Here is a 17,336-nt window from a genome sequence, read left to right as displayed (position 1 = left end):
AATTTTTTTCCGCTGACAGTGTTGTATCAACAAAGGCAAAAACTGTCAGTTTTTCAGAAGTTAAAGCTTCTGATGAGTGAGTGCTAAAATGAAGGGTAGATGAAAAAGCCTTAGAAATGAGAAGAAAATGAACACAGTATTCAATGCAACATATTTATTGTTGTCTCACTGTCTTTTGCCTCTTTACATAGAAACACAAGTCAGTGAGGATTCAGTTAGAAGCAGGAGGAGTACAGTATATGATGCAACAAAAAAAAAAAGGTCCAGTGCAAAAAAAACAAAATAATCACCTTGGTATTGGTACAAAAACAAACAAACAAAAATAGTCAAGGGAAATATATATTCTTAAATATGTATTAGTTATATAAGACTTGATTTTTTTTACTGCATGTCTTTGAGTTTTCAATACAAATTTCAAGGAAATCTGATACACTATAGGGAGAAACTGAGAAATGATTTCTTCATCATATTCTTCATATAATACAATACATATAATATATATATGTATATATATATATATATATTATAATAATATAATATATAATATAATATAAATGAGTGATTCAATCACACAGGAGACATAAAACGTTTCCTAAAATGGCTGAAAGGTCTTTTACAAAGCTGGTGGCAGAGAATATGAGCTGGGAAGAAAGAGCCAAAAAGTAACAAAACACTAGATGGTTAGAGGACAGTGTGGAGCTAAGGGAACAGATGTCAGCAGTAAGGAGAGATACGGTGACAGTGAGAGAAAAGAGTTGGTGGGAGAGCTGGAGATGTGAGTCACTGTGTGCTGGAAACAGAATCTATCATCATCTAAACCAGTGGTAGATGTGGGAGGAAATGCACCAATCTCTTGCTCTTTCATTAGTAAATATAGCTACAGGCAAATGTTCAACAACAGAAAGATTATGTGCAGGAGAAGTGTATCAACCAAACCACAAAACTGTACTCTTTGTGTCTAAAACTGGGTTTACATTAAAACCCAGATAAAAATATATAATTGGCTCTGACAATCGCTCTGCTTAGCTTATAGAAAAGCTGATTTCTTGAAGCAGATAAAGATACTGATTATTGAAAATGTGTTAAATGTAAAGCAAACATTATGGAAAAGTGGCACTTTTACAATAATGTTTTCTATGGAGCAGTGAACAGAAAAACAAAACATCCCTTCTTTACAGTACAAGCAAAACCACCACAAATATGTCAGTATAAGGATAGCACCATGTTTCAAATTTGTTTTTCTTTTGGTCCATTATGAAGACTAAACTGAATAATAGTACAACTTGTAATACAGTCTGTCACTGTAATGCACTCATATACAATGAATTTGGTGGCATCAAAATTATTATTGCTTTAGCTAGAATTAGTTAGCTAGTAATTAACATCCACAAAAATTCTTCCTTTACAGTGTGATCAACTACAAAAGAGCAACCCTCAAATTAAAAGGACCAAACCATAAAGTGACTAACAAAATGTTTAGATTGTCAACTTCCTTTTAGGAGCTGCTTGTGCTTCTTAATGAATGCACTGTTTGGCCAGGTTTCTCACAGCAAACCTGGACCAGTAACTTACTCTAAACAGATAGGGAGGGGGAGGGGGAGACTGTGGTAGCAGAGGACTAGTTTTGGTCAAGTATTTTGTCCTATCTAGATTCTAATGGCCAGGGTCTTGCTCGGGATCCTGGTGACAGACCAGACCTGACCAAAGCTGACCACAAACCAGCACAGTACCCTGGTGCACAAAGACAATCCAAACAACGGACCATCTGGATGTTCTGTCAAGATTTTAAAATAAAAATGTCAGCACTTGACTTATGTCTCGTGACATTTGTTCAGTTGCAATGCGAAGAAAGAAGTCTGTTTTACCAGTTTTTTATATTTGCAAACTGACCATAAGAATAAAATGTATCACCTGCATTTCCAGTGTAAGAAATTTGATTTCAACATTTTTATGCAACTTCATATATAATTTGAATTATAAGGTACATAATATGAAAGGCAGTTCAGTCAAGTTGTTTATTTTGGGTGAAAACATTACACAGCTCAGCAACTGTCAGCTTACTAGCCAAGGTTTTCTCAGCCTCCTGCAAGCCAGAACCCAATAATTGGGTTCAAGCTAATTAGCTTGCATGCTTAGCCCATGTTCATGCTGTCGACATTAATGTTGACTGGTTTCTATGAATGCCATGTTTAGCCACCCACTCTGCTGCTTCAGGGAGTAATGTTTCTTTTCGGAATAAAGAATCATCAGAAAGTACATGTTCCAGTTTAAAATATTTTCACAGAACCAGCTGCAGTATACCTATGAAGACCATAATAAAATCATCACCAATTTTCACGAGTGAATACAATATAGTGAATAATGTAACAAAACATAAGTAAGCTGAATCTGATGTGTAAAATGAACAATGAAAATGAATCAGAAATAGACAAACTACAATTTTACTGAAAACCTTTACTGCCTCACTTGTACCAGACCCAGCACTTCCTAAAGCATAAATGAGGGCTAAATACGAGCACTAGCAACATTAACTTGCATATGTTTCATTGCAATTTTGCAACACACATCCAGCCTGGGAGATTTTGCAGGCTGATACAATGACATTTTTTGTATAGTAATAATATACACCATACAACTATGTAGGTTTTGAAAACATAGATGATTGTTGTCAAATTCTAACTTTCCAACAATATTTATTGTTCAAATCAAATAGTTAGTTGTAATTTGTTAAGAATCTCACACATTAGATAAAAAAGTCAAGACCTCAAAGTCTGAGTCTTTGGTTTCTTGCTTTGAAGACCAATGAAGGAAAAATACACCCTACATATAATATATTTGACAGGGCATTTTCACCTTTTTCAGCCAAGGTAATTGCATCTCTTCAGATCCAAGCTACATAAAAATAAATCATTTCTCAAAATTACCCATTTTCAAACAAGTGTGCATGCCATCTTGGTTAGTGTAAGGAACTGAAGGCTTGGAGTAATCTTCAATAATGCATACAGGATGGATTAAAAATCTCACCCCTTTGAAGAAGGAAAATAATTTCATAGAACGATATATTACAGGAAACACATATAAGGTGGCCATTGTGCAAAGAGCCTGACTTTACACATTAGGATAATATCAACCATAAAACTGAATTTATATGATACTATGACTATCGTTTGATACTGAACACTTCAATCAGGTTGATAAATCTCAACGTGAGCATTAAAGTTCACTGTCAGTAGCTCATACTTATATTCACTAATGTTCAAAAATCATGAAAATGTATGAAGTTGGTTTTGGGATAGATTTTCACATTCATAAGCCTATCTGTACACATACACAAACATGGCTTGTCAATTATAAAATATTTGGAAAACAGTGCATTTTTTAAGATTATTTACATCCTAAACTGTACAAGACAGATGCAAAACTACAGAAAAGCATTCATTGCATGTCATTGTGGAGTTGTATCTCTACTGTACACCATTTATGCTGTACATCAGAACGATGGCTTCTACAGTTACATAAAAGGCTCTTAGCATCCTTACTATAATTCAATTCAATGGTCCAGATCTGGGATGGAATGGATGCTCAAACTGGAATCCAAGCAGATTAAGTGATAATAAAACATACTCAACTAATTTTAATGGAAATTGTGCAAGAAAAACTGATTGCCTAATTGACTTCAGGCCAAACAGAGAGTATATGACTTATTGTCTATAAGCAGGGGCAGAGTGACCTTACAATCTAACAGAACTATGTTTGTGTAATTATTTTGCACATCTGATCTTATTGTAAGGTTTGCACAGACAGTATGATTACAGCTAGGAATACAGTTAAACATAACTGATTGAATATATGATGATGTGATACAGACTCACTATCACCTTGGACAAAAAAAAAACACTCTTCTTTTAATAATATAACACTTAAAAGTGCATAATATAATACTTTCTGATAATACTTCATGTAAATCAACAAAATAGAAATTCAGTGCAGTAACTGACTAATCTGTTTTGGTCCTGGAATGACGAATGACAAGGAAAACTAAACAAATAAAGGCCTTCATAAAATCTGAACACTTTTGAGGTTTCACAGATAGACAATGCATATAGTTCTCATAATTAAAAATAAATCGGCAAGCACTAGCAACAATATGTCTGATGACATACAGCGGATGTCCACATTTTGACCCCAACCCAGTCTTTAAAATGCCCAGGTGATTTCTTTGGGGTGATTGAGGTTCACGAAAAACTTATTTTTCTAGTTTTTACTCTTGTTCACATGGTTGCTGCTTGCAGGAAGACAGATCACACAACATGACTCCTCTTCCTTAGACAAAACGGAAGCAGTCGATCCAGTAATACGCCACAGTGGGGCACTGTTAAACCAATCATGTATGTACACAAAGTTAGGTAGCTGATACAATTGGGTCCTTTAGTAAAAGGAAAAAAAGGGTTAATAGTCCATGAGAGTAAACTGAGAACAAACTGAGTGGACTGTTGTCGCTTCCCATGCTGACACAAATGGAGGAGTGAAATCATCAGCCAGATGTTGACCAATGATCTACTGTTCACTAGGAGTCACTACACAATATGCTAACTCAAGCTATAAGTTTTGCTTCCATAAAGATTTTTAAACAATACCACAGATCAGACATGAATCGTATCTTGAACCCTGTATGAAAGGGACTCAGCTCTGTTTACACATCTGTGGTGGGCAGAAATCAGATCTAAGTAAGAAAAAACAAATAAAACAAAAACTCCTTTTTTTAAAAAATATTACATCCAGATGCCTGAAGATTCTCGTTTATCCTGGTCACGGTATATACCAACTTTAGCACATAGGTCCAAATTTTTGTTTGCTGAAGGAGCAGTGTTCCGGGCAGTCAGCCGTCTATGATGCAGTCATGGATTCAAGCACTTTTGCTACAGCTGGAGTTAATATCAACTGTGGATGTCAGTGACATGAAAACCAGAGAAGAAAAGAATAATGGATCCAGGAATATGTTGCTGATCCTTGTGTAGCATCCACTATCCATGAAGATCAACATCAGTATACAGAATGGCAAACCCAGATTAATGAAGGCAGCCACCACCAGTTAATCCAAGTCATTACCAGCTGAACAGTGAGTTCTGTCCAAGGGTCATAAAGTAAATCTGACTGCTGCCTCCTGACTGCACTGAGGCAAAAAACACCTGCAACAGGACAGACTTAGGTTTAGGAACAATGTGCTCATAATAGATGTGCTCATAATCACAGCTCACTATGGCTGTGAGTATCTGAGGATCGATCGTTCACAAATAAACTGCGTGGGTGTTTGTAAATACTACTGTCAACTGTTCAACAAAAACTTCTTAATTGAAAAAGCACTTACTACCTTTCTGAAAATATCTGAGGATGCAGCATTTAGATACTAAACTAATTAAGAAAATATTTGATTTAGAATACTTTTTCTTTTTGTAGTAGTGTTAGGTCGTTAAATTGTGGATACATTTCCTACCTTGTCATTCCTTTCGCAAAGAAACTTGAGCTTTTGAGCCTTTTTGTGCATGAAAACTCCCTCCAGGTTCCCTGTATTGGCAGACCTCAGTTCAATGGCCTTTTCTCCCCAACCCATCACCTGGTTTGACTGAAGGTAGGCTGGAGAGAGACACACACCATGACAGAAATTAAACAAAGACAGATGGAGCAGGTAGAAAACAAGAGATCTCTGCATGTACAGTATGGCTAAATATAATCTCTACAGACAGTCCTTATGTTAGAATAATAACCCATCTACTTCTACATGCCAACACACACACACACAAGCGCCCACGCACGCACGCAGACACACAGTGAATCACTCTCATGCTATTTTTAGACAAACTTGTCCCAATCTATCCTCATAAAATCTAGTTCAGGGTTAAGTTCTCCCTGCAAGGACAGCTGCTGATCTAGAATCACTGAGCAGAGAGAAAACCACTAAAATGACATTGTGCATTAAGGTAAGAGCACCATTCAGTTGTTAAAATGATCAAAATCCTTAAGGACTGTTGCCAGGTAATTTACACAGACACACTGTGATTATTTTGTGTGTGTTGGCATGTCATGTTTGTGCACCATAATTCATTCATTGTAACTGTGTGTGAATGAAACTTACCAACCGATGCAGGCATCTCCCCCCACTGCAGCACTGTATCCTTGGTGATGCGACCGTAGGTGTCAATGTAGACTCCCTCGTCTTCGTAGCAAACTAGAACCTCTGTTCCTGCGCTATTTGGCAAAATGATGATGGCATGGGGACGGATGGAACCCTGGATCTGTGAAACAAATAACAATTCATTCATTCAAGCAAACATTCATGCACAAAAGGTAACACACATTATAAATAATATATAAACTCCGAGATGCATGAAAGTGACTTTCCCATAATTGGAATTTGTGCTCTGCATTTAACCCATCCCAAAGTGCACACACAAGCAGAGCAGTGGGCATCCAGTGTCTTGCTCAAGGGTCTCACCTCAGTCATGATATTGAAGGTGGACAGAGCACTGGCTATTCACTCTGCCCCACCGACACCACTCCTGAGACTCGAACCTGCAACTTTCGGGTTACAAGTCCTACTCCCTATCAATTAGGCCATTACTGCCCCCAAGTGCCCCCAAGTGCCCCTCTGACAGTTGACAGTGGACAGTGGAGTTGCTTTTTATAATATTCAGATTATCTGAAAATGTCTTTTAGCCACAGAACAAAACAAGGTTTGGTTCTTACATCACCACCACAACCTGCCAAAGGTAAGAAAGGGCAAGGTACAGGACTACTAAGAATTACAAGGGTGTGGGGGGTGACATGAAAGGAGTTTGAGTAGAAAGAAAGAGTCGGACATGGTAATTGTTTTGAACATAAAATTTCACCAAAAAACAATCAGCTCTCTAGCAGGGTCAGGAACATGAATGTAGAAAGTTCAGAAAAATCTGTCTACTCACTTCAGAAACATTTATTTATTACAAGTTCAGAAATGCTGATCTAAGACAAAAACTGACTACATTGTTATAGAAAAGCAAAGCAAAAACATTTATCGACACAAAAATGAGGATATCATTGCCTTGTAGTAAGTTAGTTCAAATACAACATCTACAAGAGTAACAATACATCAGCATCTGCCTAACTGAAATAAAACTATCAGGAGTTAAGAAGAAGTGCAACAGTATTCTGTGCTATGTCACAAAAAACAGTTTATGTCAGTGCTTTTCATACGTTACCAGAGTGTGAGCCACCACAATCCTGAGCATCAGAACAGGCATCCACAGACGCAACGCAATCTTAATCCTCTGTCTTGGAATCAGCATGGTCACATAGTTTGCAGGCAGCAATGGAAGATACTTTGTGTGTGTTTCTTTGAGTGGGTGCAGCGTATGTGTGAAAATGAGTGTGTGTGGGTTAGGCTTGGATTTGTGAACTGCTTTTGACAGTGATGAAATCAGTGTTGTGTTTGAATGTGTTTTAATGTTGATGCAGGTGGGTGTGTGTGGGAAGATGGGCGCCCGAGAAGGTGTGTGTAAATGAGTGCATATATACAGCTGCAAAGAAAGCCTGGGAGTGTGAAGTGTTGTCAAAGAAAGTAAACGATGAACATGTCTTGGTATAACTGGGTTTAAAAGCGCTCTGTAATTGAGTGTTTGTCTAAGGGAGCGTTGAAAGCATGACTGTATGTGAAAGAGAGATACGGCAAAACAGAATGGCTGGAGAGTAGAAATTATATCAAAACAGCAGCAATGTAAGGCACCAGTGTAGTGGGCAGATGTGTGCAGGTTGACTTAATATACCAGTGGAAGAGGGATGAAAAAAAAAAACAGCTGGGTCAGGACACACATACAGTACTAAGGATCGTAAGAGAAGGAGGACAGGAGGGCGGTATTTTTAGAGCCATTTTCAGCCAGTTTCCTGTGTCCATCGCTCTCTCTCCAACTCCCCCTTTCTTATAGAAAATAGCACACATTACAGGTAGTTGGGACAGTGTGTTTTTCTGCATGTGTGAGTGTGGAAAAAAATAATCACTGAAAATATGAGAGAGAACCCTCAATAGAGCCCTTATAGAGAGAAAAACGCCGTAGACAAATGAGATTTCTTTAACAAAGTTCATGTTAGAAAAATACTGATTTCCATGAAGAACTCCAAACAGCAGATTACTGACTTTCCTCACTTTCAGAACTAGAGATATTAACAAATCTGGCATTAAAAGCAATTTGTCCTTAAAAATGTATGATATGCTTTCTGCATGTCCGCAGAATGCCCCCATTTCCTCTTAGCTAACTATAACCTGTGTTGCTTTAATGTTTTCACAGATAATTGTAATAATAGGCACAGATAATGTGTGACCTCTCTTTGCCACAATTTCATAATTCTGTGTGGGACATCTCACTCTTCTTGCTCATTTTTACAGTTGCATTAGCCTAACAGGGTGAATGTGGAGTCAGTTTATAATCGCTTAGGTATATATATTTTTTAAATAAATATCAAGACTGTTTTATTGCCCAGAAGTTGTTCAAATAGCTTTTGGATGACTGGCAGGAAACAATGCTTGCATGTAGTCCACAATTACTGTTTAGTATGTCTAAGTATAATCCTACTTATATTTCCCACAACCTTATTAGAACCTATTAGGTTAATGCTAATGCAAACTGAAGATTTCCTTCAGGTGCTGTTTCACATGGGAAGTGATTAATTAACTGGTAACAGGAATGAACTATTTTACACAGGAATGAACTATTTGAAGATTTCCAATCAGGATTTAGAGCACATCATAGTACAGAAACAGCACTGTTGAAAGTTACCAACGATCTTCTCTTAGCCTCAGATAATGGACTTGTTTCGATACTTGTCCTCCTAGACCTTAGTGCAGCATTCGACACCATTGACCACAACATCTTATTACAGAGACTGGAGCATGTGATTGGTATCAGAGGAACAGCGTTAAAGTGGTTCCAATCCTATTTATCGGACAGATTCCAGTTTGTTCATGTCCATGATGAACCTTCCACACGAACAAAAGTTAGTTATGGAGTTCCACAAGGTTCTGTGCTAGGACCGATTCTGTTCACCCTGTACATGCTTCCTTTAGGATATATCATTAGGAAGCACTCTATTAATTACCACTGCTATGCGGATGACACTCAGTTATATCTATCTATTAAACCTGTTAGCACAAACCAGTTAACCAGACTTCAAGCCTGTCTAGCTGACATAAAGGCTTGGATGACCAGTAACTTTTTACTTTTAAACTCGGAGAAAACAGAAGTCATTATATTTGGGCCTAAAAATCTCAGAAATAACTTTTCTAAAATTATAGCTACTCTAGATGGCATAGCCCTGGCCTCCAGCACTACTGTAAAAAACTTTGGAGTTATTTTTGACCAGGACATGTCCTTTAACTCACACATAAAACAAATTTCTAGAACTGCATTCTTTCACCTGCGCAACATTTCCAAAATTAGGAACATCCTGTCTCAAAATGATGCAGAAAAACTAGTCCATGCATTTGTTTCCTCAAGGCTAGATTACTGTAACTCATTACTATCTGGATGTCCTAATATCTTAATAAAAAGCCTCCAATTAATCCAGAATGCCGCAGCCAGAGTCCTGACAGGAACTAGCAAGAGAGATCATATTTCTCCTATATTGGCTTCTCTTCATTGGCTCCCTGTAAAATACAGAATAGAATTTAAAATCCTTCTTCTCACATACAAATCCCTTCATAATCAAGCTCCTTCATACCTTAAAGACCTCATAGTACCGTATTATCCCAATAGACCACTTCGCTCTCAGAGTGCAGGCCTACTTGTGGTTCCCAGAGTTCTCAAAAGCAGAATGGGAGGCAGAGCCTTTAGCTATCAAGCTCCTCTCCTGTGGAACCAGCTCTCAGCCTGGGTTCAGGAGGCAGACACTCTCTGTACTTTTAAGGCTAGACTTAAAACCTTCCTCTTTGACAAAGCATATAGTTAGGGCTGGCTTCAGGCAACCCTGAACCATCCCTTAGTTAGTTATGCTGCTATAGGCCTAGACTGCCCGAGGACCATCGGTGCACTGAGCTCCCCTACCCTAACCCCCCCCCCCCTTCTCTCCCACCTCATGTATATTCCACCATTGAATGTTACTAACCTTGTGCTCTCTCTCTCCCCTAGTTTGTGCTCTCTCCCTCCCTCTCTCTCTCTCTCTCTCTCTGTACCTTCTGCAGGTGTCCCTGGTCCTGGAGCTGTTTATCGCTGATGTGCAGTTACTGGCCCCACCAATTTGCAGTGTCTATTTGTTGTTTATTGTTGCTGTTCTTTTCTCTCTGCTCTATCCACTCACCCCAACCGGTCGAGGCAGATGGCCGCCCAAACTGAGCCCGGTTCTGCTGGAGGTTTTTTTCTTCCGTTAAAGGGAGTTTTTTCCTCTCCACTGTCGCCAAGTGCTTGCTCATAAGGGAATTGTTGGGTTTTCAGTTTTAGTTTTTGTAAAGTGCCTTGAGATGATTTGTATTGTGATTTGGCGCTATACAAATAAAATTGAATTGAATTGAATTGAATTGAATTAACACACAGGGAGGCTTTTATTGTGAAGCTGAAATGCATCCATCACTAACTTTAGCACTGAGAAGCTGACAGTGGATCAGTTTTTCAATATTATAGGTGGGAAATGCAACAAGAAGCCACAGGCAGCTGTTGGATAAAGAGCCTCCAACTCCTCATCTGGATAACCTTCACAATGGGTCGCTGCTGTGAGGAAAACTACGTGCACTGTGTGCAAAATGACACTGTGGTTGCTGATGGCATGGTAGAAAAGGGCAGATTTTTGATGGTTGAATAAAGTTTCTGTGGCTGAACTGTAAACTGATACAGCAGTCCATCCGGTGCTGTATTTCTACAAAGTAAACACACTTCCTATTATCACCAGTAACAAGCATATCAATAACACGTGAACTATTGAGGGGCAGCATGGTGGCCTCACAGCAAGAAGGTGATGGGTTCGCAACCTGGCCTTTATGTGTGGAGTTTGCATGTTCTCCCCGGGCTTGCGTGAGTTTACTTGTGAGATAGGCACCAGCAGATCCCCGTGACCCTGGCTTTCAGGAAAAAAGCGGGTATAGAAAATGGATGGATGGATGAACTATTGAGGATTATAACCTGAAACTATGTCACCAAGACCCAAAAAGCAACATTAGGTTGATCTGGGTCACTGACCTCATGAGTAAAGCACACCTGAAAGGAGCCAATGTGACAAAATGTCTTCTATTTTTCACAATTTTCTGAGAAAAGATGAAGAAAGCCATGAAAGTAAAACAACTTTGTTTTCTGCTCCATCCACCCACTCAATACCATATGTATGTACGGCATCCCAAAGATGGTATAGTCCACAGATGGTGAACCAACAAAACAAAAATAATCAGTGACTTAACTGTAGAAATGCTGGTTATATTCTGTCCACATAAAAAACAGTTAAAAGCAAAATGGCTCTAATTTTTCAATTACATTCAAAGTTGAGCCTGAAGCTTCCATAGTTCTTGCTAAAAACATATTTATCAAGTGTGTCAGCATCTAAATGTGAATATGACTCACTAGAGGCCACAGCGAGCTGTACATGCCCACACACAGCAGAAGAGAGAGAAAAAAATGACCAACTCCACCTCTAATTGCACCAGCAGTGGGCGATTTGTTCACATTTAAAGATACAAATTCAATTGCAGGAAGATTTCTGGAGACTGAAAAAGTCAGAAAAACAAACTTCGATATGTCATTATGACTCAACACATCCTAACACCATGAAAATACATGTTATATTCAGCCTGTGTATTATTCTACTGTATTTAATTTATAATAAGTACAGGTACAGTAGAAGCTGGGTGCTCATGATGAAAGTCCAGGTCAAAATGAAAGCAAAAGAAGTCAATATATCTTGACCCATGTCAAGCTCCTAAAACACTAGATCGTACAATTCAAATAATGCATAATGTATCTAATCAATAGCTTACCCTTCACTGTTCTCACTTCTGATTAATGCCAACCCTTTTAAACTGTACAGCTCTATTATGAAGGGTTTTTTGTTAAAAATAGTAGTATACAATATGACATCATGAAGGCTATTTTTAGTCTTCACAAGCCACAGACAGTACTGTACAACTGTCTAAAATCTGTAGGGCATTCCTTCAAGGACATTTGACCCACAGAAAACAAGAAACAAGTAAATAGCAAACTAAAAGAAACTAAAACAAAAGTTTTGACTGGTCCAAAACCATCAACAATATCATCTTTTTACCTGGACTTTACTCAATGAATTTTTACAACTTTGAAAAAGTTCAAATTCCATATGAAGGATGAAAAGGACAATGTCTGAAAAGAAATATGAGTCTGGCACACTGGATGACAGAGTGGGAGGAGGAAAGAGAAGAGAGGGATGAGAGAGCTAGAGAAAGGTGTTTGACAGCTACACTAGACTGAGTGGGAGGAGAGAGGAGCGAGGAAAGTGGTAAACAGGAAAAATAAAGGAGAGCAATGACTGACATGAAGACTGTGTGGGAGGAGGACAGGGAGAACAACAGCCAGAGAGATGGAGCTGATGTGGTAAAACTGAGAAATGACAGCTGATGGACTGAAAGGCAAAACGAAAGTCAGGTTTAAACTGTTTAAGACCGAAGTTGGACAAAGATCCAAGTGTCTTTAAAAATGAAAGAACTTCCTACATGAAATGTTGAAGACAGCAAATTTCAGAGAGGCAAATGATTATGTTCACTTACCCCCTACAGCACCCCCTACTGATGTGGAGGCATGAAATTTGGCCGGCTGCTTCAAGAACCTTGGGTGAACAACTCACCCAGGTTTAGTTGCAATGATTAATTTCTTTCCGGGGTTATATCAAATCAAACTTTAAATGTCAACCAGAAGTGCTATTTTAAAATATTTTAATTAAATGATGTGCCCCACAATGTTTTTAGGGTATGAAATTGTAGGGGCAGACACAGACCTGATATTTGCTCAAGTGTTGGAAATTAGGTTCAGATTCATGGCCCCCATCCATAGTGCCAGCTGACTGAGGTTGACTGCATGTGGGAAATGATTTTGGTTACACCTAGACATTGAATTAAAGAGACCAACTGACACTGCCCACTCATCATCAGCAACCGATAGCAGAACAGAAATCACTAAAAGTTTCAAAATCTTCCACGCACGCACGCACGCCCATGAACACACACACAGAGTATTTAGGATTTGCCACATAGTGGTGCCATACAGGTTTTTTGTGGTGAGTTTTGTGTGAGTGCCACAGGAAAGAGATGTACAAAAAGGGAAAAGTTTCACAACATTCCCAATGGGAAGACACTACATATTTGAATTTGGGTCATGTGGCTCAGAAGCTGCAGGAGGAGTAGAGCACCTACATTTTGTGGAAGAAGAATAATTAACCGCGCGAGCACACCTCAATAAGCACACTCTTACATGTGTAGGCAGGTAAAGGTCGTAAGGTGTTCCAGAGTCGACATCAATGGCATGGAAACCAGAAAAGGAGCCGTAGATGACCTTTAACCTCTGACCTTCCTCCACTGTCAGGTCAACAGACAGTGGTTTTTGAGGAAGAGATCTGAATGACTGACAAACACAAAGATGCAACAACAACACACACACAGATCAACAAAACAAGTTAGAAAGACATTTCAAACACAAAATAAAATGAGACGCCATTAATCTAACTGAAACTGCACCATTACCAAGAAATCACCCATTGACTCCTAAAATATTTATGCTATTACTCCCACAAGGCTTGGACTTCTCTGACAATGCGTCGAAAGAGTTAAGCCACATAATGCAGAAGAAAAGTAGCTCAGGCCACATCGGGAGTAAAGAAATAGGACACAGCTCTTCTGAGAATCTGTGCATGTGAGTCTAACAGCCTGGATGTGTCATGTTGGTGTGGATGTCTCGGGAAATGTTGTGGAAATGACCCTAATTTCTCTCCATGCCTACAACAACTTTCTTCAACATACTGTATGCAAAAATGTAGTAAGGGCAGATAGGAAAATGGACAGCAGTGTTAAAGGTTACCTGCAAAATTAGTTTCTGGATGTGCCTCAGATGGATTTTTACACATCACCTCTTTATCAGGTGCAGTAATAATAATGTTTAGTGAGCTGGAATTGCATCAAACACCAATAAACACTAAAAATGGCTGAATGTTTGGTTTGAGTGTGGCACCAAGGTAGGGTCATGTTTATAATTATAAAGGTTTATCTTATCTTCTGCGCAGTTCCCACTGAAGACAGTAAACTCGTTTTGTCAGGTGTGTCTTTTCCCTCCCTACAGCCATGCTGCTAGCATAGAGATCAGTGTATAATTTGTACAGTATGCCACGGCCAGCAGCTCTTGATTCTGTTTTTTCCCACCATGTGTAAATGTAACCAACCTTGAATGCCATGAACTTGTGGTAGGGTTTTGGGGCCCAGGCGTAGACCTCCACAGCATTCTTCAAAGCAATCACTAAGAACTTTATCTTTTCGTAACGCACTGGAAACACAAGACAGATAAAGTCTAAAGTTAATACATGATGCTCAGCTGCATGCAGCTCTGCAGCTCTTTGATATAACAATACTTGTGGTTTCTATTTTTTTTTCCCTCTTTGTGATGTCATATAGGAAAATAGTGTTATCTGTGTCCTTACCAGTGTGCACTTACCCACTTTATAGTGTACACAGCCTTCCAGGTCACCTACTGAGGTCCAGCCCTGTCTCTTCTCCACCTCTGGGTCGTTATGGAGGATTTTATTTCTTAACCAGGACAGGTAGTACAGTCTGAGCTTGTTCTTTTTGCCTACAGACACAAAGGAAGATGAAGAGATGAAGGTGAAACCCTTTAAATAAAACTTAAATGAAGTTCACTCAACTCGTTACAGTCATTTCTCTTTGAAACACTGAAATTCTCTTAAGGTTCACCTTAAGAACAGCTGGAGAAATGGTGGTAATTCTTTCTTCAGTGTTTTGCCCATTTGGATCAGGACTTAAAGATGATAATATGTGTTAACGTTTTTAATGCAAAATTGACAACATTTGTAGTCACATCTAGGAATCTAAAATTACACCACTGTGGGCTCTGTAAACTCATACATGAACAAATTCAGTGAAATTATAGCAGTTGAACAAAAGGCAGACCTGAAGGAAATCAAGACTTTGGAATCAACAGAAGACATATAGATGAAAAATATTTAAATTGTTTTTTTGCTAAAATGTGTGACATATTGTAAGCAAAGCTCCTGCCCATTACATGTACTTTACCTGATATAGTGATGAGTACATTGAGTCCTTCCAGCACATCCATCTGTTGAAACCTTCGTCTGCTGATAAGAGAGTACACTTTCCCCTGGCCACTTCGGTCCAGCAGCCACAGACCATTCTCTGTCCCCACCAACAGATTGACACCTGCAGAACCAAAAAACCTTATATCTACAACCAACACGCTGTTTCATGTTTCCATCTATCAGTATAACAACATATGTCTGTGTTGGTGTGAATTACAAAAACAACATGTGGAACCTGCACACACTCAAAAACAGGACATTGTCCAGCTTCATTCAGACCATGTCTGCTAGACAATAAAAAATTAAAGCATCAATCCACAACCAACAATTTACAGTAAATACAAACTTAATAGATGCATGCACACACACAGGGAACAAGAAAGAGAAAATGACAAACCCCAGAGTCCAGCACAGAGAACCTCAGCGTTGAATTTCTTCTTGTACTTGCGGATTTCGGGAGTGTCACTCTGCGGTCGAATGTTGGTTGGGTTAACGTTCACCACAGAGCCTTTCCGGTGGTTCTCTCTCTTGAATGGCTCGCCCTTACTGCCGGCTACACGTTAAAAACAATAGATAGTGCAGTTAGGTGAGTACAGTGTCTGTCAGGGCCAGGGATTCCACTTACTCTAATTGTACCAAAAGTAACATTTCTCTCATGACTATCTTATGCACCATGTTTTATATAGAAACGTTAAGTGAAATGTAGCACCCTTAGTGTGGACTAGTATAGTGAAGGCATTAGACATCTACTAGGTCCGGTAGAGGAGTAAGTGGATTAGAGTAATTGCCACAAATTACTGGAGCATTGAACTGGCGGTTTTTTACCTCACCAATAGGAAACACACATCAGAATTTTGTACAGTGTGTGTCAAATAAAATAAAATAAAATAAAATAAAAATAAGAGCCCTCTTCCCCCCAAATATTCAGTCTCTTCAGTGTTCAATATGTTCGACAGTTCTAATTGCAACCGTTGCTACCTGGCTAGTGCAGTTAGGTGCATGAATCTTATCTGTTATCCAATGAATAATGTTCAGATGATTCACACGAGGATGAGTCCTCGTGTGAATGGACACTTCCAGTTGGCCACACTGTTCAGTACTGTTTGCAGTCACTATGGGCTGGGCTCACCATCACTGAATGGTCACTATAAAACTAGTCAGGCTTTTGACAAGAAAACTTTCAACAGGGTCTTCACTCCTGTTGTTCATAGTCTGTTCACATTTAATATCTGTTTTCTTAGTCTTACTGTAGCATGTAAGTAAATTAATCAGTCACTTTTCATATAATGCATATGGAAAATGTGCCTTACATATAAATATAAAAGAATGAATGCCCTGCTGAATATAAGTTCACTGAAAGTGCAACTATATGTAGTGTTTACTGTTTATTTATCTATAAGCGTACTTACTAGGGCTTTGTGGTGGCGATGATATAGGAATTAATCTTGGATCAATGAAGGACAGGAAGGAGGAAGAAGATGATGTGGAGGTGTTTTTACCAGTAGGACTGCTAACAGCCTGATGAATACAACAACAGACAATTTGTATTTGAGTTTTTTCTGCACATACACAAAAAAGGAAATATGTGTTTGATCAGTGGCAGCAGATCAATGACTATAACTGTGCAACCCCCACTCTCAGATTCTGCTCAAACTCTCATCGTATTGTAGTCTCTGAATATTATTACTATAAATCTAAATCTAAACATGAGGATATTTGAAACACACAGCAGGTTAAGTAAGCTTTGTTAAATGAAGGCTCTTGCTACTGCAGTGCCGCTGAGATATATTACTACTAACACTTCAACTCTGTCATCACCTCCCTCTGGTGGACAAATTTAATTAATGCAACTACTCCCATATATTTCTTTATCCCAATAAAACAGCCCTAACTTGATTTTATGTATTTAAAAACTTGGGTGAACATTTTTTGTCTTGATGATTTGAGTTTAAGTGATTCACTGGCAAACCGATTGTGTCAATAGTACAATCAGTGATCTGGATTTCTTCACTGGATATGCTGACTAAACATTACTGAACACA

General features: G+C 38.7%; 1 protein-coding gene across 6 annotated transcripts in view; it reads right to left on the bottom strand.

Moving 5' to 3' along the window:
* Positions 1–2,001: 2,001 nt before the first annotated feature.
* The window catches only part of LOC113144301 (mitogen-activated protein kinase kinase kinase kinase 4), a 60,231-nt gene continuing 44,896 nt past the window's right edge, over positions 2,002–17,336 (bottom strand). For 4 of the 6 annotated variants that reach the window (XM_026330233.2, XM_026330237.1, XM_026330234.2 and 1 more), the window contains 9 exons: positions 16,704–16,812; positions 15,692–15,847; positions 15,272–15,415; positions 14,676–14,810; positions 14,407–14,507; positions 13,446–13,595; positions 6,134–6,293; positions 5,495–5,634; positions 2,002–5,189 (listed from right to left, as the gene is read on the bottom strand). In XM_026330233.2, the coding sequence (XP_026186018.1) occupies positions 5,106–5,189; positions 5,495–5,634; positions 6,134–6,293; positions 13,446–13,595; positions 14,407–14,507; positions 14,676–14,810; positions 15,272–15,415; positions 15,692–15,847; positions 16,704–16,812 (1,179 nt within the window). In that variant the 3' untranslated portion in view covers positions 2,002–5,105. Of the gene's footprint in view, positions 5,190–5,494; positions 5,635–6,133; positions 6,294–13,445; positions 13,596–13,688; positions 14,312–14,406; positions 14,508–14,675; positions 14,811–15,271; positions 15,416–15,691; positions 15,848–16,703; positions 16,813–17,336 lie in introns of those variants that run through there. The other 2 variants (XM_026330236.1, XM_026330238.2) reach the window with 2 other exon arrangements.

This window comes from Mastacembelus armatus, chromosome 10 (genome assembly GCF_900324485.2).
Source record: "Mastacembelus armatus chromosome 10, fMasArm1.2, whole genome shotgun sequence".
Lineage (NCBI taxonomy): Eukaryota > Metazoa > Chordata > Actinopteri > Synbranchiformes > Mastacembelidae > Mastacembelus > Mastacembelus armatus.
The sequence above is the reverse complement of the archived record's forward strand: the minus strand, read 5'-3'. Positions and strand labels throughout refer to the sequence as shown.